General features: G+C 54.9%; 1 protein-coding gene across 4 annotated transcripts; it reads right to left on the minus strand.

The window, feature by feature from the left end:
* Positions 1 to 984: 984 nt before the first annotated feature.
* Positions 985 to 25,967, minus strand: USP2 (ubiquitin specific peptidase 2). 4 transcript variants are annotated; one of them, XM_010981327.3, is made up of 13 exons: positions 25,877 to 25,967; positions 17,232 to 18,049; positions 5,581 to 5,631; positions 4,949 to 5,072; positions 4,634 to 4,745; positions 4,426 to 4,536; positions 4,216 to 4,280; positions 3,939 to 4,042; positions 3,772 to 3,852; positions 3,563 to 3,641; positions 3,238 to 3,345; positions 2,935 to 3,055; positions 985 to 2,704 (listed from the first exon to the last, which is right to left on the minus strand). In XM_010981327.3, the coding sequence occupies exons 2-13, from the start codon at positions 18,006 to 18,008 to the stop codon at positions 2,617 to 2,619; spliced, it is 1,821 nt and encodes a 606-aa protein (XP_010979629.1). In that variant the 5' UTR covers positions 18,009 to 18,049; positions 25,877 to 25,967; the 3' UTR covers positions 985 to 2,616. The 4 variants fall into 4 exon arrangements, with proteins under 4 accessions (XP_010979629.1, XP_010979627.1, XP_064338219.1 ...); XM_010981325.3 differs by lacking the exon at positions 25,877 to 25,967 and adding an exon at positions 23,710 to 23,799; XM_064482149.1 differs by lacking the exon at positions 25,877 to 25,967 and adding an exon at positions 21,007 to 21,120.
* Positions 25,968 to 27,460: the final 1,493 nt, after the last annotated feature.

The following is a 27,460-nucleotide window of genomic DNA, read 5'->3' on the forward strand; positions in this document are numbered from 1 at the left end:
CTAGGGCAGGCTGGGGAGAAATCCCAGGCTTGAGTCACTGTTGTTTTCAATCCTTCTTGGAAATGTCCAGAAAAATTGCCCCCACCATTGTCTCAGCCTGGGAGGTAACAGCAGTGCTTTGATTTCTCAGTGTCTGGAGCAGGGATGGCTGCGGGAAAAATCCTGGTAAACACTCTAAGCTCAGCTGGTGGAGACTTCAGTTTCCCAAGTTCTAGAATCTGGTAGAAATGGTAAATCTGAACAGCACTGAGAAAAGATAAAACCAAAGGCGCCGAGTCCCTTGGGGCCCCAGTGAGGCCCTCCCTTCAAGGGGTTAAATCTGGTGCCGTCTTGAAAACACTTTGGAGAACAGCACCTTTAATGAAAAGGCAGCTGTTTCCAGGTCTTTGTGGGGCAAGCTGAGAGCTTCCGTTCACCGAGGACCAAGCCTTGATCACTCCACGCCCAGGCACGGCCGCTCTGCTCTAAGAGCAGATTTGCTGTATTAAGCCTCTGCTGGAGAGGCCTGTCTTAGCCTGTTGTAGGTCAGCATAGGTACCCGGGTCAACAGGGAACCACGAGGGTGCCCAGGCCAGCAGTTAAAGAGCAGATAGACCGTTTAAAGGAACATCTGTTAGAGATGCTGATTTTCTTAGGTGTGAAGCCAGGGTTGTGATTAAGTGGGAGACACATGCTGATGGTGATTGGAAACCTCACCCCTAAATATTTTGCCCCAAAGAATAAAGTATACATAGACAGAGGTGGAAAACGTTAATAACCGGTGAATCCAGGTGAGAAATGTCATGTTCAAAATGAGTACTAGTTCAGCTTTTTTTTTTTTTTTTTACAGAACTGAGAAGTTTAAACCAAAAAGCGGGTAGTTAACTTTTTCCAGAACTTGGAATTTACAATCTGGTCAAAGCAGTAAAATACCTGGCCACTGACAGGCTAGGAGTGCTTCCTGGGTTCAAACCCCTCCCAAATCAAGATTCCACTGCTCACCAATTTGTTTCTCAAAGCTATTATTTATTCTGTACAAGATTCCACTGTACATCACACATTCTTCTACTCTTGCTTACACAGTAAACAAGTGTACACACCAGCCCTTTGGCTCAGGTTCACAGGTCTCCCCTGGAAAAGGCTGTCAGGCCAGTTAAACTCAGGGTGTCTTTTTTTGATGCCTCCTGGGAGCACTGGAAAGCTCTAGGCTCTGAGGGGCACAAGCCCGGCCCAGCTCTGTGGATGTGCAGAGAGCTCCACGCCCTGTTGCTAAACAGCTTTTCTCTGGGACAGCAGTTTTTGCCCAACTACTTAGGGCAAAATCAAGCCCGTGGGAAAGAATCCTAGAACTGAGGCAAGATGTCCCAAAACACCCAGGTTCTAGCTTCCAGGCTGGACTGCAGACTGATGCCAAGAGGAGCTGGGGGCGGCATGGGCATCCCTGAGAAACTCGGTCCAAAGGGCCTGTGTCAGGAGGCTCTGAGAAGGAGGCTTGGGGCAGGGCAGTTGGGGAGAAAGAGCATGTTATGGGGGAATAAATTAAAGGTAAGAGCAGCTCTAGAGTCAGGGGCTTGTGCTATCCTTCCAACAGCTGGGGAGTAGACCAGGGGTGGCTTAGAGGAAGCGGGAGGGAAGAACTTGACGCACTACCTGAAGACATCTCCTCTCACCTACTCTCCTCTTCACCTCACTGTGATGCGAAGCAAGCCAGGGACCGCGGGTACCACCCCGAGCTCCGCCAGCGGCTCTGAACATGGCACTGGGGAAAAGGGCAGAGGCAGAGGGATATTTCAGGGAGGGGCAGTTACCCCCTGGTCCCCAAATGCTATAAGGCACAATTCTTGGAGGCAACTAGATTCCATCCAAAACATTAAAAAACCAAAAAACTTATCAGATCCCAGGCCTACTGTGGCTGTGCTTGGGGCCTGGCCAACTCCCACCTAGCACCACTGGGGGCTAGCACTAGATAAGTCATATTTGAAGAATTAAAAAAAAAAAAAAGAAAAATGACCAGCACAATGTCCCAGCTGTTAAGAGGTGTGAAGGAGAGCATCTCCAGTCTGAAAACTTTAGTTATGATAATTAAAAAAAAAAGTTGGGCTTTTAAAAACCAAAAACAGCTTGTTTCAAAGATGTCCCTCACGTGTGCCCCTGGAGTTAGCAGCGTTAAGAGGGCTCTCAGCTCATGGATGCTTCTCTTGCTCCTGGACCATAGAGGGTGAGCAGGGTCCAGGGGAAGACGGGCGGCACTTCCAGGCAGCGATCCTCCCAGCAGGCTCCAGAGGGCGCTGTCTTCTCGGGAAGCGTGGGGGCTGGAGCCGGCGGCTTGGACGAGCATCTTCTCCCCGCCGACCGTTGTTTATCACACACAGGAGAAAAACCACAAGCTTACAAATGCAAACAAGAGAAGCCGAGGGGCGCTGTGCTGGCTGCCCCCAGTGTCCCGTCTTCCCTGCCGGGCGGGCTTGGGAGCACCGGGCTCCCCCCCAGACCCCGTCCAGGCTGCAGCAGCTCCTGCCCGGCAGCTTCACTGTATCTTCCTCTTACGTGTCAGGTGTTTTTGTTGTTTGTCTTTTTAAAAGAACTTTGGATGTGGGGCCACCACAGGGGAGGGAGGACGGGCTGTACTCCTCGCTGCTACATGCGGGAGGGCGGACTGGCCAACTCGTAGAAGAGCAGATAGGCGTCGCTGGTGCGCACTTGGCTGGGGGACATGGGGGAGACGCTGCGGAGAGAGCAGGGACAGGTCAGCCTGGCGGGCGAGGGCCACCGCGATACAGCCGAGCGGCTGGGGGAGTGAGAGGGCCCGTCTCTGATCTCTCTACTGGACACCCGAGGCCACCCTCTCCTGTTGTCTCCTGGACAGTCTTCAAATGGGCAGCCGCTCAGCCTTCTGGCCCTGACCTCTTCTGTCCAGGCACAGACGGAGGTACGGGCGTCTGAGGTCTGTCTCACCTGGAGTCGTTGAAGGTGTGCCATTCGCCTGTCACCGGACTCCGGCAGTAGGCTGTGTAATGGCCGCCCAGGGTGGTGCCGGAGTGATTGGACACAGCGTACAGGTTGTAAACAGCGTGGTCTGAGGAGGAAGCACAAGGTTTCAAGCCCCCAGGCATCCCTTGCGTCCCCCGTCCCCAGCCTGCCCCCTATTCCCAGCTTCCCCATCTCACCTGTGAGCAGCTTCCCTCCACCTCTTGGCCTCCCATCTGCATCTCAGATACTTGTGCCCTGTGTCTGCCCTTCCAGCTGAAAAATACTTACTGGTGTTTTCTGAGGCAAATTCTCTCAAGTCCAGGTCTCTTAGTGGAAAATTCACAAATGTTGTGAGCTTGCTGGTTCGTATCCTGGATTCTGAGAACCGCTTCAGATCTGGTATTGATGTGAGTCAAGGACAAGCAGGGTGGTGAGAACAGGGTCAAAGAACAGGAGACAAGCCCCTGAGGGTGACTGCACTTCCTGGGAAGCAGAAGAGCAAACAAGAGAATGAAAGCCCATCAAGTTTCCTTCTTCCCTACTTTGCCTGCCCTCACAGTGGCCCCTTGTCACCAGTCTCTCGAGTCCCTGCCCTGATGGATCTGAAGGATACGGAGCACCAAGATCTTTGGGAACCTCTGGATGGAGAACTTCTTTATACACCGTTTTCTGGCTCGGCAGCGACAGCACGTCTGAAAGATACGACAGAGTTGAGAAGGACTCGCGGGGAAGGCTGATGGCCGAATCCAGCAATTCCGCGGCTGGTCTGCCCCCGAGAGGGCTCTGGGAGATGTGCTCTCGCTTTCACGGAGGGTGACTTACTGGCTTTTCATCGCCATCAAGCACATCCTCTTTGGTGAAGAGCCTCATGCAATCCATTAAAGTCACCTCGGGATAACCTCGCTGGGAGAGAAAAGTAAAGGTCAGAAGTCAACAACACAGAGAAGATAAGAGCTGCGTTTCAAAAGTGGGGTGACAGGGGTGCATACCTTAGCAATGGGCAGTGAGAGGTCCCAGAAGGGATCAAAGACAGTAGAACAGTAACCACAATCAGTACACGTCAGGGAGCTCTTCAGCTGCCCCACAAAGAGATCTGGGGGAGAGATGGACATGCGATGCTTAACTGCAGGGTCTCCTTTCTCACCACCACTCCTGCCTCGGTTGGTTGGGCACTGGGCATTGGGAGGGGTCCCTGGGAGAACCCATGCTCTGCTCAGGCAAAGCAGTTCACAGGGGAGGCAGGCATGCCCCTGTGCCTGCACTTACCCCCGATCCGACTGTCTTCCCGTTCTAGATATTTCCTCCACATCTGGCGCCCTTTCTCATCATCACTGGGACCCAGAGAGAGGAAGACGACTGGGTCAGAGCTCAGACCATGATAAGTCTAAAGGTCTACCAACTGAAATCCTTAGTATCCAAAATCCTCCCCCAAACTATTACCCCCAAAGAAGTTGGCATGCTTCTCCTCCTACTCACGGAAGATGGTCCAGGTTCTCGGGGTTGGACTTGGGCCTCGCTGTGACCCGGTTCACCTCATTGTGGAGCCCGTCCAGAAGGAAGCGAAGAAACTCCTGGGCATCCTGCTGACTGAACCCGAGGAAAGGAGAGTGAGAACACCCCTCGTCCCTAGCACCTGCTGCTGCCACCACCCACCCTGGGGAGGACCCGTCCCCCGGGCCCTTACTTGTAGCCGACGAAGCGCGGGGCGTATCTCTGGATCTGGGTCTTGAACTCAGAGGGGCTCACCACATCATTGGGGGATGAGGTCCATATGGTCTGGATTAGTTTTGCAAATTCTTGGAAGGAGAGGGTAGAGGGGGGCATGGAAGACAGGTGAGCCCCTTTCTCTAAGAAATTCAGCAACTAGAGTCCCAACAAAAAGAAGCCAAAGAAAAAGAAACAGAAGAGGAACACAGAACACAGCCCCACCAGGACAGCAGCAGGAGAGCGGGGAAGTGTCCAGCGGGGACCAAGACCACTGTGCGCACGGGCCCCTCACCTTCCATGAGGGCCGTGTGCGCGCTGCTGCTGTGGCTCAGCTCCCGCACGTACAGCCTCTGGAGGCAGTAATCTCGCAGCTCCCGGGTGTTGCTCAGGCACTGCAGGATGGAGTTCATGAAGCACTGCAAGAGAGCGTCCCGTCAGCAGGGGAAGACAGACCCCCGGCTGGCATGTCTATTTCCTTAATACCCCAGGCCCTCCGGTTCACCTGGCCCTGAAATGAATCCTCCCACAGCCTCAAGTTCCTCTTTCTGTAAGTGAAAGGTGTGAGGCAGATTCCCACCGCTGGCACAGGTGACGCAACTGGTTATTTACTAAACAGGTGTACAAAAGGGTGTGGGGGAGCCAGACGGAAGTGGGTGGGGAAGTGATGGATGTCCTTGAGAAGGATCCAGGAAAGTAGCTAGGCCGCCAGCGAAAAGGGCAACTCCCCTTTAGCAGTCCTTCCTGCTGGGGGCGGGGATGAGGCAGAGCCCAGCAATTCTGTAAAACACCAGTCAGGAAGGGCAGCTACCAACTGGCCTGGAGGGTAGGGAGTCAGCTGAAGCCAGGAGGGGACTCTGGTTAGATGGTCCCAGTAGGGATGGAAGGGAGTGGTCTCAGGGAAGAAGTGGGCTGGGAAGAACTCACCGTGTTCCCAAGGTTTCGGAGACCAGCCAGACCCTGGGCGCTCTTAGAATTCTGCAAGCAAAGAACACGTGGCATATGAGGCTGAAGGAAGAAGCCGGCCCCACGCTAGGTTCTTTCTGGCCGATTGTAGCTGCTAGCATCAGGCCACACACATTACTCTCTCTCCAACTTTAGTCTATGTACATTGTAAGAAAGAGGGGTGAGAATGCCTGTCATTTTCAACACACAACAAAAATATTCCTCAGGGCTTTGCTTTCCTTTATTGACCACGTGTTTCTTCCCATCTTTACGTTACTCTTCATTCTCTGCCATGTTGGAGACTAGAGATTAGAGCCAGAGACTGGGAGTTCACATATCTGATTCCTGACATAAGTTTCAGGTCCCCAGTCCAGGCACACTCTAAATGACCTACACGTGTACCGCTAATGTCTGAGCTATAAAGCAGCTATACTAATAAGCACTTCAAGGAGGTCTTGGAAAGCCCAATGACGAAAATCAACTGAGTTCAGATCTTCAGCTGGGAAAAATTCTGTCGGCCTGCCATTCTGAATTGCCAGGGACAGGTGGAATTCCTTTCAGCTGAGCTCAGCTCCTCAGGGCTGATTAAAGCCTGGGAGAATCCTCCCCACCTGGTTCAGGTTTCAACATCCTGACTGGCCACTGGCTGGGAGTCCTTCTGATGGCAGACTGTGGCCACGCAGAGGTGAGCACCTGGCTGCAGGCGCTACTCCTGCCCTTGTCCCTCTGGTGGAGGCTGGAAGGGGGCTGGAGAGAGCGCAGGTGCTGGGTCAAGGACGCTGAGTGTTGTTTTTCCAGGTCTCTTGGCTAATCCTGGCCCAATCTCCAAGGAGTCAGAAAACCTTCAGGCTCAAAGGGTTAAAGCAGCAATGCACAGAGGACCCTGCCATCCTCCCTTTCAGGGAGGGGACCCGGGAGCAGGCAGCTCTGGAGCAACACTGGCTGGGGCATGCGTGGGGCCAGCTCAACCCTGATCAGAACAGAAGCCTGAAATAACTCAGCTAAAATTACTCATGCCGTGTGCTGACAGCATCTGAGGCTGTCAGCAGCTCAAAGCCCATGAGGTTGTCAGCATAAGGGGGGTGGGGTGGGGAGAAGCAGGCTGAAGGAGGGCTTTTCTCAGGAACTGCCCTGCTGATCCCACAAGTAAGAGGATCCCTCCTTGCCACTTATTAGGTCTAACACTAACAGGCAGGCAAGGAAATACCTAAACCAGCAGACAGACCTGATTTCTACCTGCAGCTGGAAAGAAAAGCCTATTGGCAGCAGGTGGGGTATAAGCAGCCTCTGAAGAACAGAGCAGTGTAGGGCCCCAAAAGCAAAATTTAAATCTTACCTTTCCAACAATCTAAAGCCTGATGTTCCAGGCAGGGGCCACAACAAAGACAATTCCCTGGACAAAGACCTTACCAGCACTTTCAGGGCAACCTGGGGCCCAGCAGAAACACTGACGTCTCCGTGCTGCCCGCCTGGAACTAAGCAGTAAAGCCCGCCCGCAGCTGAACGCCCACTCTGACACCTCTTTCTGGCAGCGCTTTATTAGTTCTCACCCCCCTGTGCTTCCACCACTGGTGACTGTCACTGTCCACCCTCGGCTGAGATGCAGTCACGCAGCACTAGCGGGGGTAGGGCAGCGGGAGACCGGAGGCATCTTTCTAGGGAAGCATTCCTGCGGTGTCGACACTCTGACCCAGCAGACAGAGGGTCAAGAAGAACGCATCGTGATGAACAGTTACTATCCTGAAGGATCTAATCTTACTTGTGGCCTGGCCGGTGGAGGAGAGCTGGAGAGGCTCCTTCAAGGCATCGCTAGGACCCTCTTCGTTCTGGGGGTGGGGGTTGTGTCTGTCTAAAACCTCCTGAGCTTGAAACCACTTGGCAATTCGTAAGCATCCTATGTAGAAGGCGGCTGGGTGACAGGAGTCAGGGGGTTAGGGTGGAGGGGAGAGCAGGACTCTTCTCTGCCTTGCCAGATAGTCTTCTGCCATGAATAGGAAATCAGGAGCTCCAGGGAAAGTCAGCACTTTCCATTCCAGAGAGGAACAAAATGTCCCAGAAGTGACCTTTCTTACGGGGAAAACAATCCTACCTCAGGGCTGACAGGGAGAAGCTAGAACTGGAGAAGTTGGGAGAGACCCTGTATAGCCAGCCTCTCACCAGGAGAGGAGGAACTGACTCCAGCTAGGATGCTGGAACTCAAGTGCAAAGAGCTGAGAAAGTTTGGGTCAAGAACATCCTTCAAATTAGCCAGCAGCACACCTAATGTGACTCAGTAGCAACCACTGTCTAGAAAGTAGATGCCACCTCCATAGCCAGTAAACAGCGTTCACCTTCCAGCGAAGGTGCAGGGGACTCAGGAAGCACCCGCTCTACGTTAAGGCATTGGAAACATCCGGGAATATAGGCCATATTAAAAAGGCTGATTGAGGTTTGTGCCTTCACACTCGAGACCCCAGCCCAGGAAAGAGCATTCCGGCGTACTTCACCTGTGCCATGAGGGTCAGCCATGAGTCCTGGCTGCAGCCAAGGAGCCTGGTGTGGCCCTGGCACGGGGCAGTGCACGCACTGCCAACACGGGAGCTGGTGCTGTTACATAAGATCTGCCAAGCTCTGGCCCCTTCTCCCTTCCCCCAGGGGACAGTGCCCAGCTTTTAGCCCCAGCATCACTCTGGAGTGGCTACGTCATTTGAAGGCTCCAGCGCCCACTTAGCAGAACTGGGGAGGGCTGGGAAGAGAAGGGACGTTGACCTCTTTCCAGTCTGCAATTCCTCTGCCCTTCACGGGGTCAAAGGACCCCTGTTACCGACCCTCGGGGAGAGGGCCTTTTGGGATCAGTGACGGGGAGGCAGCCCCCTTCTGATCAGCCTTTCTTGCTGGGTTTTGGCCTTGGAGGAGTCACACCAGCAGAGTCCAGCGAGCTGCCCGTTCCCTCACACCCCGAGAACTAGTCAAGGTTACGCCTTCCTGCACCTGTCCGGATAGGTGCCAGGAATTAATTAAGAGCCCAAGAGCCACCTGGTGCCTGGGTCGCGGAGAGGGAGAGGGGAGGGGGACTCGGGGCTGGGACCTCAACAAGGGGCAGGGGCCGCGAGTGAGCGTGAGATCACATGGGGAGGGGGCACTCCTTGCCGGGAGACCCTGGGAAAGGAGGGTGGGGGGGGGCTGGGAAGAATCCGCGCCCGGGCCGAGGGCGCGCGGCGGACGGAGGTATGGGTTGGGGCGTCCCGGGGAGGAGGCGGAACCCCAGCCCTCAGCGTGGGGGTCCCGGAAAAGGGCCCCGCGTACCTTGGCTTTGTTGACCAGGAGCCCCACGAAGGTGGAGATCAGCAGGGAAGGGGAGAGAGTGGAGCGCGGCCGCAGCTCCTTGTTGAGGGCGGGAAAGGGGGCAGCGGGGGGCTCCTCGGGCAGGGTCACGGTGTACGAGGTGCGCATGCTGGGGGGCGGGCGGCGGGCTCGGCCCCTCGCCTAACGTTGGCCAAGGGGGCGCGGGGAAGTACCGCGCGGACCCACAGCCCGGACGCCCAGGCCGGCGAGGCCGCCACAGGACACCGTCCGCGGCGCCCGGCGGTAACCGCTACGGCGGGTCGACCGCGCGCCGCTCCGCCTCAACCTCCCCGGCGCGCGCCGCCAACCGCCCCGGCACCGGCTTAGCGATCCGGCGGACTGCCGGCCCCCGGGGGAGCCTCGGGCCCCACGACGTCAGCGCCGGGGCGGGGCCAGGGCTCCAGCCCCGCCCCGGGCCCGCCCCCGGGCGCCGGCACGCGGACCCGGGCGAGGCTGCTCCCCCGCCCACCCCTCATCTCCTGCGGGTCCGCTCCCTGGCCCCTGCCTACCGTTCCCTGGCCCCGGCCGGGCCCACCCGCCGCAGAGACCCGCAGCCCCCCGCGGCGGGCAGGATCCCGGCAGGCAGGACCGGAGCGCGGAGCCCCGGACCCGCCTCGGGACTGGGACTCGGGAGACACTTTGAGGCCCGCAGAGGACATGTCTCCAAGGCCGAGTGTCAGCCGGGTGAGCCTCCCCCAAGGCAGCCTGCGATTCATTACTTTTGGGGCCTTGCAGATCATTTTGAGAACCAGATGAAAGCTCTGTACTCGTTTTTCAGGGAAAGATGCACTCACGCACAAACCTGTACAGCATTGGCGGGGGGTGGGGGGAGGTTCAGGCCTTCTTGAAGCCCAACATCCACACAGTCCATGAGGGTCACTGGGCCAAGGTTAGGAAGATAGATTTCCAGGGCCTTGGGACTGACCTCCCCTCCTCCCTCCAGTTGGAACTAGGGTTTGGCCCATTATCAAGAGGCAGTGCCCATATTTTTATAAGGTGGAAGAGGTCACTGTCCCTTTTGGCCCCAGGAAAGAATCTTTTCTGGCCTCTTCTATCCAGTTACCCAACTCCATCTCTTCCAGAATCTCAAATTTTGATTTCTTTTTGGGAGATGGGGATAAAGCAACACGATGGTGGAGAAATAGGTGCTCAGCTGGTGTGGGGGAGAGTGCACTGCTCTGACCTAGGGGCAGCAATACTTGAAGATCAGAGGTCTCAGTGTTTTATTCCTGATGCTCCACCCGCCTCACCTATCGGGTACCCACACAGAATCTGCCTGGGGAAAGTATCTTGTTTGGAGCTTGATGGCTATTTTTAGCCAGTATTTTTAGCATTTAAAAATACTGAGAGGCAGCAGTGTGTGCTGTTACTCATCTGTGGCCTCCTTCTGTTCCTCTTGGCCTGCTCATCCTCACATGTACACGCGCACTGCACACACGACCACAGCCACACGGGGAATGTGCCCAGGACACACGTATGGCTGTACCCCAGGCCTCCCACAGAACAGCAATTTTGTGCTATTGAGAGAGGTGTACAGACGGTTGCCCCTGTGTGTTCCAGGAGCGGTGGTGGGAGGAGTGGACAGCAGCAGGAGCTATAGGGCATTCTCCTGGCTAATAAGTGAGGGCGGGATGTTAGGTCACTGTCCTCACCCAGTGACCAAACCTGGACCTTGGACAAAATGCAACAGCCTTTTTGTCCTCGCTGCCTTCTTTCTAACCACACCCTTTCAAGCCAGTCTTACACTGTCTGCAGCAATGCCTGCATTTCATCACATCACTCTTCTGCCCTGAAACACCACAAGCGGCCGACTCTTCTCTCCAGTACGGAAGCCTCAGGTAGCCCTGTCTGTGAGGCTGTCATCCATAGGCAGCACACCATTGTCACCACCCTCCCTCTTCTCTGATCCTTGCTGCCAACCAACCTGCTTCACCACTTGCCTTCTCTCAAAAAGCAAAACTGATTATGTACTTACTAAATGCTAGGTACTTCTAAGTGCGTTATATATATTATCCCAGTTAACTTGCATAATAACACAATGATGCAGTAACTATTACCTCTGTTTTCTAGACGAAGGACTTTAAGCCCTGAGAGGTCAAGAGAGAGACTTGCCAGGACCACAGAGCTAGTAAATGGCAGTGTGGCTTTGAACCCAGACCTGTGCTACAGCAAAACCCAGGCTTGCAGCAACTACCAGGAGATTCTGGATGGCCCTTCCTGTTCTCTGCTAATTACCTGCTGGTAAATTCTGCTCAAAACACATGTTTTCCACAAAGCTTTCTCTAATGAACTCCACCCAGCTCTAAATACCACATTACTGTTTATTAATGTTGTTTGCACTGTATTAATTTGTCTTAATATGTTTATCTTTGTTTCCTAAGTGTCTCTAAGACTTCTGTAAATGATCTGAGCTTGTGTGTTGATGGTGCCATCACACTGATACCTCCTCAAGGGCAGGGTTGGGGCTTCTCTTAGTGGGTGCTTAATAAAGGTGTTGAGCCCATCACTAAAGGGGGACAGACCAGGCTCTGCTGGGCATCCTGGAAGTCCCACTGGGCCTCGGGAGAGGGGGCAGGGTGAGTCTGGGTCTGCCTGTTGAATAAGTGTGCTGCAGACAACGCTGTCCATCAGGTGCTCACGTACTGGAGCATTTGGCCTGTCTCCCCCTGATATAGGCTGGCTACCCCAGGCCATCATGGCATCCTGCCAGTACGCTCTCTCCCTCTTTCCTGGAATGCAGAAGGTTAGGGACGTTGCTGGGAGCAGGGAGGCCCAGATGGGGGAAGCCCCTGCGTGGGAGCCCTTTGAGAAGTCTGGGCGGAAAGAATTCACACAGGGTCCAGTCTTGTCAGGCAGGTCTGGCTGCTACAGGACACAACCAACCAAGAACTGTTGGTTCAGTTCTTAACTAGCCAAGTCCCGGTGAGACTCCTTCTCCTCCCTCCGTGCCATTTCTTGAAGTGGGACGGGTAACACATACAGTCTTACGGGATCTGAGTCTGGCTTTGGCCCTATGACTTGGCCTCAAACACGCTGAGCTAATCTGAGCAGGGCTCATTCCTGCACCCGGAGCGAAACTGCTATTTCTCAAAGCCTGTGCTTGGCCTGCCTCCCCTGTAAATAATTTTCTCACCTCAAATCCTTCCTGGCACGAATGGAGCATTTAAATAAGTTAAAGTCACGGTTAGCTGTGCCTGAGGCTGGACTATGGAGATCTTGCTTTCTCAGATCTTAGTGGGCAGCTGGGTCCTGGTTTAGAAAAACTGCTCAGGCCCAGGCAAATGCCTTCAGGCCAACAGCCCTGCTTCCATGCACACCTGCTGTTACCACCACAAATGGGACAGACTGGTGGCCTCATCCACCGATTGAACCGGCAGGGGCTCAGAATCCTTGTTAGGGTTTAAGTGCCCTTCGTGGGGAGGACCAGTCAGTCCTACCTAAGTTCTATAGGCAGCTCCACCTCTCTGCATCACTCAGACCTCAGGAGGCCAAAATCTCTGTACTCTTTTGAGCCTAGGGGGCAGTCTGGCCCGAACCAGCTGGATTCCAGAGGCCCACACACTTCCCTCTTGCTTGTACCTTTGTGTGGGGTGCCGGTTTTACATATCCATGGCGGTGAGAGGGTGCAGGGGGCCACGTGTCCAGCTCTGAGCCCTGAACATGGTGTTCATTTCTGCAGCTGATGGTCAGTGGAGTGGCTTCCTCAGGGGCAGGGGATATTTGGCCAGGCTTGAATTAACTTCTGCTTTGCTGAGCCCCACCCCAGCACCACATTAATTCCAGAGACAACCTGGAGTGGGGATGGAGGAGGAGGCAGGGAGCATGGTACTGGGCACTGATTGAGAAATTGAGCCTGGTTAAGGTAGCACCAAGGCCACCAGCCAGGTCACAGTCCACAGCCAGTCTTCAAGGGATGGAGACATCGGTGTCTTGCTGAGTCTAACCACAGACCACAAACCGACCGCTCTTTCTTTCTCAGTAGCTAGTACCAGTCCTGGCTGTGGGACCCCTCTGGCTTAAGGTCTCCACATGACTGTCCTATGCTGTCAGCACAGATTCAGGCCCTCACGAAGTTTAGCCTCCTCCGGGTGGCCAAGTGGGTGAGGACAAGCCCCAGGGTCTCAGGCTGCCAAGCTGGACAAACAAGACAGCAGGGATGCAGTTCAGCGTGGCTGAGTAAACAGTGAGAAGGCAGCGGAGAGAGGAAGGTCATACTTCTCACCCGGGAGCTCCAGGGCAGCCCCTGCTGTCCTCAGCTAGTTCTCTTGGGAGTAAAACTCCTCCCTGTTCCCCACTGCTTTGCAGCAGTCAAGTCCAAAGTCCCACCCAAGAGAAAAAGCACATGACCTCAGCTTATATAATCTCCTTGTCACTGAACAGCTGGAACCCAAGGTTGAGTCAGCAGCCCCAGTGGCAAAAAGAACCCTGGTAATCTAGGTTCCCTGACTGTCTGCTCCTAGCAACAGGTTCCAGAGCAGAGAGCAAGGCTGTGGAGGAGGCTGTGTTGAGGGTAACAGGCTACACCAGGCTCTGAGCCTCAGTCTCAGACTCTGAGCCATCAGTCTCTGGCTCTGTACCTGAGCAGCAGGTGCCCGGTCTGGTGACTGCTCTGGAGGGCCCTGGGCCAACCCCAGCTCTTCCTGGGGAGGCGACAGGGTGGCCTGGGCAGGGCAAGGCAAGGGGAGGGCAGGGCTGAGGCCGGAGGGCAGAATGCCAGGGCCGGGGAGGGAGCAGCTGGAGTGGGTGGAGCGGAGGAGGATTAGGATGGATTGTAGGGTTAAAGCGCAGCCCTGGCCGGGCTCAGTGGGAACAGCCTGTCCTTCCATAGGCCCGAGGGAACAGGAGAGGTGGGGCGGAGGGGGAACAGGACTGGTTTGGGTGTTTGAGCCTTCGGCTCTCTGCAGGGCCAACCCACCGGGCCTGGCTTGGAGTCCCCATTGTGGGTGGTGGAAGTTCTCTCTTTTTTTTTCTTACCAGTCCTGAACTAACACACCCCGCTCTTCTCCAGTCTCTCTGCCTTAAAACAGAAGGTGAAGCTTGGGGCAGCCCTCACTGTCCTAGGCTGAGCTGCACTGGTGTGTGGACTGGCATTTTGTTGGTATTTAAGCAAGCCGGAGGGGGGGGTGGTTTCGGAATTCATGTGTCCTCCCCTCCCCCCACCAGTTCTTTAACTCCTGCTCAGCTGCATCTGTGATATTCCAAGTTCACGTGGGCTATTGTATTAATGAGGGGAATGAGTCTGGTTGGAAATGTTCTACTCCCTGGTTGGGTCTGCTTTTGACCTTCCTTTGTGAGTGCCAACTGTAGTTCAAGTCAGCTACCCTGAGAGCCTGGGGCCAGGGCTGCCCTGGGGTGGGGGCCCAGGGGAGTCAGATCACACTGGACCCTGAAACAGGATGTGCTTTCTCACCTTTGTTCTTCCCCACCGTGGTCCCCTCCCCACTCCATTCAGATGCCAAATGCCCCTTTTCCATCATCTCCCCCCCCCCCCCCCCGCTAAGTTTAAGCTCTCCTGCAGCATTTTACAGGTTTCAGATTCCTCCACATCCAATATTTGCTTTGAGCCTCATGACATCCCTGTGAGGTGGGCAGGGCAGGCATGACCACTCCCTTTTATGGATGAGGAAACAGCTCAGATGAGAGGTGTCCGAGGTTAAAGAGGCAAACTGTCCTTCCAGCGGTCATAGCAGCCCATCGTGGCCTCAGGTGACTTCTCCCTTTCCCACCACCTGTGACACAGAGAAACACCTCGGGCTGCCTCCTATTGCAACTATTTGTAGAACTTATTTCCTCAAGTTAATTGTGAATGGACTGAGGCCACGGACCATGGCTCACACCTCTCTTGCTTCCCAAAGCACCTGGGAGGGACATTCATCGAGCACCTACTATGTGCCAGGCCCTTTCACACACAATCTTTGATCCCTCACAATCATCTATGACGTGGGAATTGTGACTGCTTTCATTTTACAGAGGAGACAGGTTCAGAAGTTCAGGAACCTCTCAGAGGTTAGTTACACTGCTAGTGAGCTGAGCACTGGAAATGGATGCATGAGATCCCCAAATGAAGATGGGAAAGGAAACTGGACTTGGTTTTAGAAAGAAGTGGTCCAGGCCCTAGGAATAGGGTTGTTCTCACCGCAGCAAGATGCGGTCAGCCCCAGGAAGTGATGGTGAGAATGGTGAGGAGAGAGGGGGCGAGGTAAAGTCAAGGTCTCACACTGTTGACCCCAGGAGGGGCCTTTCCCATTTGGCAGTATCTTCTTGAGCACGAGCTCAGAGTGAAACAATAGCTCAGTTGTAGGGCCACTGGTTCCTTAAGTGCCTTGTGAGTTGTTTCTGGAGGGGACGGAAGGATGTTAAGGGGCCAAGTTTGCCCAGAGGCCAACTCAAAACTTCTCTCCCCCCAGCCCTGGGGTGGGGGTGGGGCCGTGTGTCCGCTGTGGAAGGGCTGGAGGGCAGCGGACTCCAGGGAGGTTTGGGGTATGCCAGTGTGGGAAGGAGGCAGAGTCCCAGTGGAGTCTTGACTCCCAGAGGAGGAGGAGGCCTGCCCTTTTGTGATTGGGGCTGAGGGTGGGTCTGCCCTTTTATCTGTAAAGGGAGGTTTTCAGACCTCAGCGTGTGTGAAGGTTACAGGGAGGCTTGTGAAAAGGGCACATTCCCAGAGAGTTTGATTCGGGGGATCTGGGTGGGGCCCAGGACCCTGAATTGTTAAGCTGTGCAAGTGATTCTGATGTAGGCTGTCTGCAGACCCCACCATAAACAGCCCTTCTCCTCTGAGCTAAGGGAGGGAGCCCCTCAGAGGCTTCTAAGACCCAAGCCCCTTCACTGAGAGCTGCGTTCTGACTGCCCCTGAGACGGGCAACACCAGACGTGTTCAAGTGAATCACGCTTCAACCCAAGCACGTGTCCCCTGAGAGCACATCTTTCTCTCCCAGGCCAGCCCTGTTGTCTCCCACTCCTCGTCTACACTAGCTCTCCAACGTAGCCAACCCTGCCTTCTCAGGGTCCGAATGTTCTAGGAGTCACCAGCTTTGGTATCTCCCATGGCTTCACAGATGGCCCAGCAAGGCCCAGACTCTCTTAAGTTATGGTATCAAAGTTGTCCTCTCAAGACCTTTAGTTATGACAAGCTGCAAGGTGTATGACTCAAAGCCCTGCCCCTGCCTTATGCTCCTGTTCCATTTTTCCAGACAAGCACCCTAAGCAGCATTTCTTGCTACAGCACAGCTATTGTTTCTAAAAGACACATGTCCAAAGAGTAGGGGAAATGTACATAAGGTAATGAAGGAGACACAGCACCCAGTTATCCTGCCCACATGCTTGTCTGTCCATCCACACACCCAGGCACCCACTCATCCATCTATCTATCTATCTATCTATCCATCCATCCATCCATCCACCCACATGATAAGCAGGTCAGATGAGTTCTGCACTGAGCTAGGCACATGGTGAGGGATGTAGAGATGTGATTTCTTTCTCATCCTCTGAGGGTTCACCACCTAATGGGTAAACCAATAAAGACAAGGCAGAAGGTAGTCAGTGCCCCAAGAGAGGGGTGTTTAGGGATTAGATGGAAGTGGGGCCATGCCAGCCCATACCCCTGGTCTCCAGCAGATCCCCTTCCTTCACTCCAGCCCCGGCAGGGTTGGAGTATAGAGATATTGGATTGTCTAAAGCCCTAGACAAAAATTTCTCCACCATTTTTCTCAAAAGACATGCAAAAACTACTGTCCAGACACCATGGTCCTGAGCCAACCAGTGTCAACCAAAGGAGTCCCCCTTTTCCCCTGATGTCTTATGTCCAGATGCTGACCCATACCTCTGGGCTGGGATGTAAAAGCCTGAGCAGGAGAGATGCAACCAGAGCAGGAAGGCCTCTCTTACCACAGGGCACACTGGTGGTCTGGGGGCCTCAGCATTCAGTCCAGGAGGGGGCAGGGCCTGCAGGGGACCCCAGCATGTTGGCTGGGAAAGTAGAGGGTAAGAATCGTAGTGTAGGTGGGGGTAGCTGGGCACTTCCAAGAGCACTGCTGGACCATCGTTGAGTGCACAGGTCGTGAAGTAGGTTTCCTAGGGAGAGTGGGAAGACCCCTGAGCAAGGCACCGAGCCACGAGGGCATCAGATGTGCTGAGATGACCTCCCTGGCTTGTCCCCACTTGGGCTTCAGGAGCAGCCACTGTGAGGTGTGGGTAAGAAAACCTCTGTCTTCGATCATTGGTCCAGTTGGCAGTCCTTTCCTCCACCTGGCTCTTCTACATCAGTGACTGCCTCCCCAGCCCATTCCTGGGTCCCCCAGGGGCAAACTCACCATCGTGTCTCGCCCTGGGGAGCTGGAGCGGCTGGACATAGGGGCCTGGCCCTTGCCCTTCTCCCACAGAGTATAACGGCCACTGGGTCGGTAGGTGGGGCTGAGGACTTCAGGGACTCGTGAGGGAGGGGCCTGGCTGGGCACCTGGGGTGCACTGCCCTTGCGACCATAGTTCTCCAGGTAATCGGCCAGGTACTCGGAGCGGCTGGCTGCCTGGTAGAGCCCTTGCAGGGCACACAGCTCCTTGCGCGTGCGGGCCAGCATGGGGCTGCGGCCCAGGTTCCCGGGGTCTATCCGGTAGCTATCTGAGGTCCGAAGGCTGGAGAAATCCCGGGCCAGGTCGGATTGACTGTTCGACTTCTTCTGGGTCAGGGTTACCCCCTGGTCGCGGGCATTCACGGGCAGGTAGCTGAGGGAGCTGGTGGTCATTCCATAAGGGAAACCACTGCCCCCGCTGAGTCCACTTCCTGAGGGCCGCTCGGCGATCCGAGCCTGGCTCTCCGCCCGCTTACCACCCCCGATGATGTCGGGTCTCAGCAAGGGGCGGCCTCGGTCATAGTCCAGGATGCAGGAGGGGCCGTAAGTACGGGGACGGGTGAAGAAGCTGGTTGGGGGGCCTGGCTTGAAACCAAGCTTCTCCTTCTCCAGGAAGGAGGCAGCCAGGTTGGCCCCGTAGGAAGAGGGAGTGTAGGTGCCATAGCCTGATTTGGAGTAAGGGGCATCTGTGTAGCGGGCCGATTCTGTGTAGCGCTTCAGGGTGGAGGAGAGCTGGGACATCCTTCAGGGCGGCACTCAGTGGGGACTGGGAGCCTCATGGGCTGAAAGACAAAGAAAGCAGTTGTCAAAGAGCCCTGCTGGGGGTCAGGCTCCCACTGCACCTGCTCTCCATCCCCAGCTGGCCAGACGTTAGATCTTGCCCAGGTACCCTGTGGTCTGCTTCCACGAGAGACTGGCCCACCGCTGGAAGACACACTTCTGCGTGTGTGTGCACACATATGCACGCGGGTCTGCACGCACCTGTGCATTCAGACCTCAGGGAAAGCACAAGAAACCAAGAAACCATGGGGGGCTGTCACTCTCAGCAAGTCCTGGCCACCCCGAGTGGTCCTGTTGAAGACTCTGGCATGAAAGCAGGAACTGCCCTACCTCTGCAGCCCTTCAAGCAACAAGCATTCCAGCCCAGATCCCATCTGCTCCCTTTCCTTAGCTTCTGCAGATCCTCCTGCGATGGCGGGATGCCGCCACCCTCCCCTCCTGGATCGAAAGCACCGGACATTCCAAGAGTCTAGGCTAATCCTCTCCTTTCTGACCTATGGGATGAGCTGGAGTCTTTTGGGAATCCTGCGCTGTCTGGAGCTGGCATGACCTGGGGATCGTTTAGCCAGATCCCTGATGAGGAAAAGGAGGCTCATGAGAGGACTAAAGGGCGCTGGGGGTGAGTAGCTGAGAGGGCGCTTGACCTTGGTCTCCAGACCCAATCCCAGAGTTCTTCCCTGGACAGGGTCACCTGCTGCGGTAGGGGATCCTCGTGTGGTAGAGCCCAACCTCCTTTGTGATCTCAGCCTTCTGTTCTATAAGTGGAGTTAGGGCCTTGTGGCCTCCCAGGGGTTCCCCTGCCAGCACCCATCCTGAACTGCTCTTGGTGATAATGACTTGTGCAAAGGGGGCCCCCTAGAGGCTAAAATCCTGCACTGCAGGTAGCGCTCCCTGTCCCCACCCCCAGTCCTGGCAGCTGGGATGGGTCTGGTGAAGGAACAAAGAATCTCTGAATTGGGGAGTTTTGAGGGCCATGAAGGATCATCCATCATAATTTCTCTGTTGTACAAAGAGGAAAAGTGCCACTGACTAGGCCGAGGTCACACACTAGCAGAGCCAGGATTAGAATCTGTCTCTCAGATTTCCAGCCCAGTGCTCCTTCCACTGTATCTGGATTCACCCCTCTCCCCCAATTTAGGCTCCCATGGGGGCCCCTAGAGACCACTCTCCATCACCCTAAGTCTGCAGGCTTTATCTACAATGAAGCTGGAGGGGGAGGATATAGCTCAGTGGTAGAGAGCGTGCTTAGCATGCACGAGGTCCTGGGTTCAATCCCTAGTACCTCCTTCAAAATAAGTAGATAAATACAGTGGAGCTCAGAGAGAAGGGCAGGTCGGATAAGGTCCCTGTCCTTGAGAGTCAGCAGGGGTTCCTGGGGGGCTCCTGGGGTAGTGGGGGGCGGTGCAGAGCCATCCAGGACTCTCAGAGTAGCGTGGTAGGGGCCAGTTTGGACATGCCCTGGGGCTGACAAGCTGGGTGATTTTGCCCTAGTCATTTAACCTCTCTGAGCCCCAATTTCCTCACCTGTAAAATCAGTATAATAATCATCATTATGACTCCTACCACACAGGGATGTTGCGAGGAGCAAATGAGAGAATACCATGTGAAAGCTCCCAACAGTGAAGGGGGTTATTATCTCCTCCCCCAGCCTCTGCCAGGCAGCCCGGCTCCTCCCTTCATAGGCCTATAATAATGTCAGGGCTGGCTGTCTCCTGGCCTGGCCGGCCTCTGACCTCAGCCCCAGGCGCCAGGCTTCTGCCTGCAGCCCCCATGAGATAAGCGGATGAGCGGGCAGTGGGCAGAATCTAGCTGTTCAGCAGTCAGTGGCTCGGGCAGCCCATAGCCTACCCTCAGCCCACAGCCCAGCCCATTAGGGCAGAGAGAAGCTGATGCCAAGCCCCAAATGCTGAGGTCTTGGCAGAGAGCTCCAGAAACTCAGTCCATGTATGGCGTGGGATAGGTGCAGGGGTGGGAGATTGGCAGGTGGCAACTTCCAGAACAGAACTTCTAGACATTGCCAGAGACCTCCAGCCATTTTCAGTCCAGACTGGCATTGCAAAGGCCTGGCCTGGAGTTACTGCCTGCCTTTCCCACCCGGGGACCTCTTACCCTTCGTGGGTACTTCCTTGCCCACTGTGCTCCCACCTCCAGCACATCATTCATCCCTTTCTAGGTAAAAGTGAACTGGAGAAAGACCTCCAGCAGGATTAGGGAGAAACCACAAACTTTCCTCCCATTTGCTTAGCTTTCTGGGGGCCAGAGAAGGAAGAGAATGAAGGCTGAGGGAGACCTGGGGGAGAGACAGAAGGAGGCACAGGGGCAGGGGCATGGGACCAGTCCTGCTCTATTTCACTTTGGAGAGCTCCATCAATAATTCAAAGTCAAAGAGACTCCAGGTCTCAGGAGCTGGGCTCTGGGACACCCAGCAGCCAATCAGATATGACTGCCCCTCTTCCAGGGCCTGAGCTCCTGCCTCCTCCCCACTGGTCTCCCCCCTCTTCCCCACATGAAGGTTCCCAGGGAATTGGTATTCTGCGGGCAGTGCCCCAAGCTTGTGACCTCTCCTGGCCCTGCTGACGCAGAAGTGCTGGGGCCAAACAAGGTACAGCATACAGGGACAGTCGGCCCTTGGATGGCCCACAAGTAGTCCTGGGAAGGTTTGGGGGCTGGAGGTGCAGTCACACCTTCCAGCCCCCGGAATCCCAGGAGGGCTGGCTCCTCATTCTGGCTCTCCTGTCTGCTCCAATCTGGCAGGCGACTGACAGATCTCCCCCTCCTGCCCCCCACGGTGGTCCTGCCATCACTAACAGCCCCCTGGAAGCTGCCCTGTCTGGGAAAAGGTCCCTATTCAGGCCTTGAACATGCCTCTCCCCTCCCCCACCCCCCAGTTTCACTCTTGAGGAAAGTGCCAGCACCTTTCAGGTGAGCAGAAGGCTTGGGCTGGCACCCCTTGCATTACCTGGCACAGTTGTCCCTGGAGGCTGCAGAAGGCACCCTGGGTGGGAGAGCAGGCCGGGGCCCTGGCTATAGCCTTGCTGCGCAAGACAGGGACAGGACGGGCACTCACATGGCCGCGAGTCTCCTTGTTGCCACAGGAACGGCCTGAACTGAATGGCCCTTTCATGGGGCAGTGGGAGGCCAGCCGATTGGCTGTGATCCCCCATCCCCCTCCCTGCCCAGCGTGGGGCCCCTGCTGCCCAACTCCTTTCACTGTTTACCCGGGAGCTGGCAAGTACAGGCATGTGGTTACAGGCAGCGTCTCCCCAGGTGCCCGCCACCTCGGACAGTCTGCCTGCCAGCCTCCTCCTCGTGCCATCTCACTGAGGGCCTTGGCTCTGCCCCGCTCTGCCAGACTTCCCTCTCCCTTTGCTCAGTTTCCCCCTCTTGGGAGGTGTGGCTGCATTCCTTTTCCTAGAAGGACTAGTGAGCCAGGTGGCCGTCATCCCTGCCAGCAGGTACTGAGTGCCTCTGGACCTGGCATTGTGCTGAGTGCTTCTCATTTCTCAGCAGCTGAAAGTCTTACCCTCAGACAGCCACACTGTGCCCCTGGCGCAATTCTAAGGATGCTTCATACAGAGTGAGGGTCAGTTTGAAGCTTTGATTCTTTGGGAAGAATCAAAGCCTCGAACTTACAAACGTCATTTGAAGGTTTAATTTTTTACATTAAATTGAAATTCAAAATATTTTCCTTCAAAATTAAAAAAATTTTTACAAGACGTTTAAATAATGAAACATTCAAATGAAGTATTCAGCATTCATATTTCTGAAGTTATTAAAGCTTAAACTGCACTAAGACTTCTGGGACACCAGTGTATTAATTCACTTAATCCTCACGATTGCCTTAAGCAACAGGTGCTATTATTATGCCTCTTTGCAGATAAGGAAACTAGCGTTCAGGGAAGTGATGTGGATTTCCCAAGGTCACACTGGGAGTGGTGGTAGAGCTGGACAGGGATCTCCACCTGTGCTCTGTCTGCTCATAGCTACCCTGAAGTCAGGCCCCCACTTCACACCTCCCTGGCCTCTCCCTCAGCTGGCATAGGGTCTGGGGAGATCCAGGCATCCCCTGTTTAGGCAATAGCATGGCAGGTACAGACTCCTGCAGGAGCTGCCCTTTGAGTTTCCACTGCAGGGGAATGAAAGCGAAGCCAGGCGCAACCTGAGCCCCAGTATGATGCTGATCAGCTGTGAGATGGTCCCGGAGGCCTCCATTTCACTCGTGGTGCCAAGCTCCTGCGCGTCCCCTGGCCCCAGCATCTGGCCCCAGCCAGGGTCTTTGGCCCAAGGCCTGCTTATGGACATTCCCCCCAGCCTCTTACCCTTGCTGCAGCTCGGCCTACTCCCCAAGGTACCCAGGCTAGGTGAGTCAGGGATTAAAATGAACCCTATCCCACTGGGGTAGCTGGGCCCCTTACATCAGCCACTGTCATTTCCTGTTGCTCACGTGAAGGGCTCCCTAACCTGCCCAGCAAGGGGAGGGACTTACTCCCCAGGAATCCCAGGCACTCCCGGCCCCCAGGGTAGCGGATGGGTAATGCCCTAAACCCCAGCAGCCTTCATGGCCCCTCTCTGGCCAGATCCATTCTGCTTTCTGGGGTGAAGGCATGCCAGCTTTTGTGGCCTCACCATGGCCTGGATAGAAAGCCCCTGACTGGGTTTCAGAGGTACGCCTAGATGGGGTTCAGTCCCTTCCCTCCTACCCAGGTGTCCGGGATGGGTGAGTAGGGGAGTCCCAGCAAGTCGGACCAGGTGCTTGGGAACCTCCACAGTGGTGACCTCAGAGCTTCCCAAAGCTGCTTGCTAACAACATCGGAATGAGGCACTGGGATGGTTGACCTTGAAGGGTAAAGTGGGCTGAGAGGGGCCCTGTCTCCCTTCTTCTACACTTTCCAGCCCACACTCCTAGCTGCTGGGGCCCTGTCTAGACACAAGTGTCAACTCCTGGGTCGAGGGGTATCCTGGCAGAAGTGGAGGATGCAGGCAGAGTGGAGGGTTGGGGTGGGGCATATCTGTGCTCCCATAGTCCAAGGGTTTTGTTTACTCCTCAGGCCTCCAGGTGCCTCAGCCTGCCCTCTCCCCTTCAGCAGGTCACTGGTGGCTCTCTCTCTCAGGGGCTGGCACCTGGTGACCCACCAGTTTAGTGCCTAATCATGCCGCATATACCTTGGCAGGGGATCAACAAAGGGGGTGGTCCATCTCATTCTCTCTAGATCCTGGTAGTTGCCCACGGGTTGGCAGGGGGCAAAGAGGTAAGATAAAGAGGCTGGAGACTAAAGCCAGATCCTGACTGGGGAAGTGGTGGGCTTAGGGCAGTGCCTCGATGGTGCTTCTTGATTTGGGGTTGGGATGGGGTGGGCATCTCTACACTTCCAAGAACAGGCAAAGACATGGGTCCCCAGGCACTACTGGAATCCTTACATTCTCTTCTCCAATCACCCCCTTCCAGGCACTCTTCTGGTCCCCCCCAGCCCCCCAGAGGAGAGCCCCTCCCTCCATCTCCCCTAGGGCTTCTGCTTTTCTCCTCTGGGCCTTGGAGCTTTTGGCCTTGTCCACAGCACCCACCAGTGGGGCAGCTTTTCACATGCTCCCCAAAACAGACAGTCCAGGGCCCTCTGGACAATGACCCTGTAAAGTTCAGATACCAAAGAGGGCATCTACTGACCTGTGTCCGGGGACACTGGACGGGATCTGGGGTCTTCTCCTCCCCAGCAGGGCCGGGAGCACAGTGGCAGCCCAGAGGCTGGAGCCTGACTCAGGGGCTGGGTAATCCGGAGCTCAGGTTACCGACTCCGATATATATAGTATCTTATCTGACCTCACAGAGATGGCCAGCACCACTCTCTCGCATTCCAGGCCTGGGGAGAATTAAAGGGGCAGTGGCAGACCCTCCCTGGTGGTGGGCCAGTACCCCGCAAGGAGATCCTACAAGGACTGTTTGAACGAAGGCATCTTGAAGTGGAACAGGAGGAGGATTCAAGGGGAAACAGAACTGGAAAGATGGTAGAGGGATAGGGGTGGAATTGAGGCAAAAATATAGAGAAGGAGGTGTCAGTCACAGAACTGGAGGAGAGGAAGAAGCCTTAGTGCTTGTCCCCCTCCTTTACTTTGGAGCTGGAGGAGACCTAGAGGCAGATAGCAGCTCGCTCAAGGGCACACAGATAGGGAGAGGCAGATGGGACCCCTCTCGGGTTTCTAGTCCAAACTCTTTTATAATGGACTCCTAGGCCGGGGCTTTTATTCTGGGTCTATCCCTTTTATTGGCTCTGAGACAGTGGGAAAATCACCTAAGCTCTCTGAACCTTATCTAGTCTGTAAAACAGGAGTAATAATATTAATAATAATAATGCCAATGCTATTCCTCAAGCAGTAAGGATTAAATAATATTTGTAACTTTCCTGGCACATAATAAGAGTTCAATAAATGATAATTATCACTCTATTGAATACTTCCACTTATAATTAGTGGTAGTATTTGTAGTAGCACCTCTTGGGTGAAACTTGCTACAGAGAAAAGGGCCTCGAGGCCACCCCTTGGGTGTGCTCTGTTCGAATGTCAGAGAACAGAGCCACGGTTTTCTGAGCTGGTCCATATCCCATAACTGGCAAGAGCAAACGCGGCTTGCCCTATTCCCAGATGTCCAGTCCACCCATCAGAGAATGGCCAGGCCCACTTAGGCTCCTTCCTCCTTTGTCTAGAAAAATACAGCAAGTGCCGCTTCCCCCAGGCTACCAGGAGCAATCCTGGCTGCTCCCAGGTGGTTCCACTCTACCTGTAGGAGAGCTCAGGATCCCAAGCCTAAGGAGCCGGGCTGGCTGGGCAGGGTCACGGGAGGACGGAGCAGGATTCTTAACCTCTCGGGCCTTGGTGCTCTCGTCTGCTCCCGGTCTGTTTCTCCTGTTTCTCGATGGCGCTCCCTGAGGACTGGGAGTACCCAGGATGGTGCCTCCACCCTGTCTCGGCAGAGGCTACTGACTCAGCTCGGGTCCTGATGATGCACTTCAGAGGATGCCCTCGTCCCAGGCCCTCATTCCAGTCCTCATTCCGACTCCAGTTTGGCATCATCTAGAGCTTCAAAGGAGTGGTGGCTGCTCCAACCCCGACCCAACCAGCTCTCCTTTCCTCCACTTTATGAGTGGGACTTGGGGGACCTCCTCATGCCCATGCCTGGGGAGGTGAGGCTCAGCAGAAGCTCCAACTCAGCCCCATTCTAAAAGCAGCCAGGTCAGGAGGTGGATGGTCACTCCTTGGAGGACAGCTAGAATGAGTTGGCCAGGGCTTCCTTTGGCTGTTAAGTATAAGTTACTTGCCTTGGAGCACAGCGTGCTGCTTCTGGTTTGAGATTGGTGAGAATTTCAAAGATGCCTCTTTCTGCTTTGGGATTGGTGGAAAATCTCCCCTTCTACTTAACTGCTACCCTCCCCCTCACCCCTCTGGCAAACTGACCAGAGACAGCCCCCCAGGAGCTTTGAGAGGAGAGTGTAAAGGAGCTGCGCACACACGTGGAGAGCAGGTTGTCAGCGGCCAGGCGTCACTCCCAGGCCACATCCCACACCGGGCTCAGAGCCCTGGACCTGCCGAAGCAGTGTTGCCTTAGAACACACTGATCAGCACACAGATGGCTCTTCCCCGCACCCTGCACTGTCAGCTGGCAGGCCCCCTCACACAACTGGCACCCACAGCTGGAGATCCTCAGCGCAGCTGGCATTTGCCCTACATTTCTAGCGCCCATTCTGCCCAGGCTGTCGCTGACACCTCACTTTCTGAGCCTCAAACGGAACTGCCCTCCACATCCCCTACTCCCCAGTCTCCGACAGGTGGCACATACCTACCTCTTCTCTGAGGATGGACGAGTGGAGCCAGGCACAAGCATGGAGCTGTGGGTGAGTCCCGGCTGGTACTGGAGCGGCGCAATGAGCAGCAGCTGACGCAGAGGGCTCCCTGGCCTCGGCTCCTGCCCGCCTCTCCCCCACCTCCGCCGGGGGCCCGAAGAGGACCTCCCCGGGAAATCGGCGCCACCCAGCGGGCAGCCGCTTCATTGCGCCTGGGCGGGCAAAGCCGCACCCCGCGTCTCGCGTCACTGAGACGTGTCACGGCTATTGGCTTGTTTCTATTGTGGCGTCATTAGAGCCCCGCCCGGCCAGCGTCTCCCTGACGACCGATATACACAGAGAAACACGTGGAGGAAAGGCACGAGAGTTTGGAGGTGGAGCGCGGAAAGAAGTGGACCTGGATATGACACGAAAGGAAGGTAGTGGGAGAGCAAGGATGGGGGAGAAAGGTCAGAAGTTGAGCCCCAGGACATATATATCACCTTTCAGTTTTTAGGGAAGTCAAAATTTCCTGCTTCTCTCACCCTGCTGGAAGAGGCCTGTTCTTCTGCCTTTTCTCTTTTTCTCTACTCTTTAAGACACTCCCTGCTCATTTAACTAGCATGAGATTAGTGAGTGATGATGACTCCTTAAGTGGGTAAATGGAGGCACTGAGTCAGTGGAAGGGATTCTCTTCTGTCTTTCAAGAAAAAGCCAAAACGAAACTTGAATTTTTGCCACTCCCATTCTTTGTGTATAACCTTTCCCCCACTTCCCCATGGTGGTGAAGAAAACCACACAGCCAGGTAGGCTGGTGCCAAGGCAAATCCAGGTTTTTGATTTCATCCGGACCATCAATCCTTCCAAATATTGTTAACTCCTTCTCTTATTCTCCATGGCTGGTATTGCTGTCCATTACCACTCTCAAGTCCCTCCTTGTCTTCTATTTCCCAGAGAAACTGGGAAACACTGAAGTTTCTGCCTACAAACATACTTGAATCCATTCTTACCTCTGTTCCAGAAGCAGTGAAAGAGGTGTCCCTCTTCTTGCCAAGTCAAATTCCTTCTGGATCTCAACTCTTTTATGTTTCTTTAGTTCTGAAGACTGGGTCCACCTCTTGGTGGGCATCAAACCAAAAGACACAACCAAGCCAAAGAGCAGGAGAAGGAAGGGTTTATTACTTGCAGCAAGTAAGGAGAACACTGGGGATCTTTCTCAATGCAGTGTCTCCCCAAACAGCAAAATTGGGGGATGTTTTATATTAAGGAAACATGCATATTCATGAAGGGGTTTGGGTGGGGTATGCATATTCATGAAGGGGCTTGAGAGCAGAAGAGAATTCGAAGAATTGGGGCATAGGTTTCCAGAGTCAAAGCTTTAGTTGATTGAAGTCATGAGGGTCAGAAAAGGTCAACATCAATCCTTAGGTTCTGACCAGTCTAGGGTCACAGCAGGTACCATCTTCCACCTGGGTGGGGTCCTTAGTTCCTGCAGAACTCAAAGATTTGCATCAGATTGTTATGTATATCCCTTGAGGAGGAACTGGGAGTCTCTTTTATCAATAATCTATTGTTTCTTGACTGCTTTTCCCTTGTTCTTGCATT

This window comes from Camelus dromedarius, chromosome 34 (genome assembly GCF_036321535.1).
Source record: "Camelus dromedarius isolate mCamDro1 chromosome 34, mCamDro1.pat, whole genome shotgun sequence".
NCBI lineage: Eukaryota > Metazoa > Chordata > Mammalia > Artiodactyla > Camelidae > Camelus > Camelus dromedarius.

Bases quoted from the DNA above. Each gene is read 5' to 3' on its own strand.
- USP2 (XM_010981327.3), bottom strand. From the start codon at position 18,008: ATGTCCCAGCTCTCCTCCACCCTGAAGCGCTACACAGAATCGGCCCGC. The intron at 4,746-4,948 runs GTGAGGGGCCCG...TCTCCTTCCAAG, and splicing joins GCACACGGCCCTCATGGAAG to AATTTGCAAAACTAATCCAG. The intron at 4,281-4,425 runs GTGAGTAGGAGG...TCTGGGTCCCAG, and splicing joins GAGAACCTGGACCATCTTCC to TGATGATGAGAAAGGGCGCC.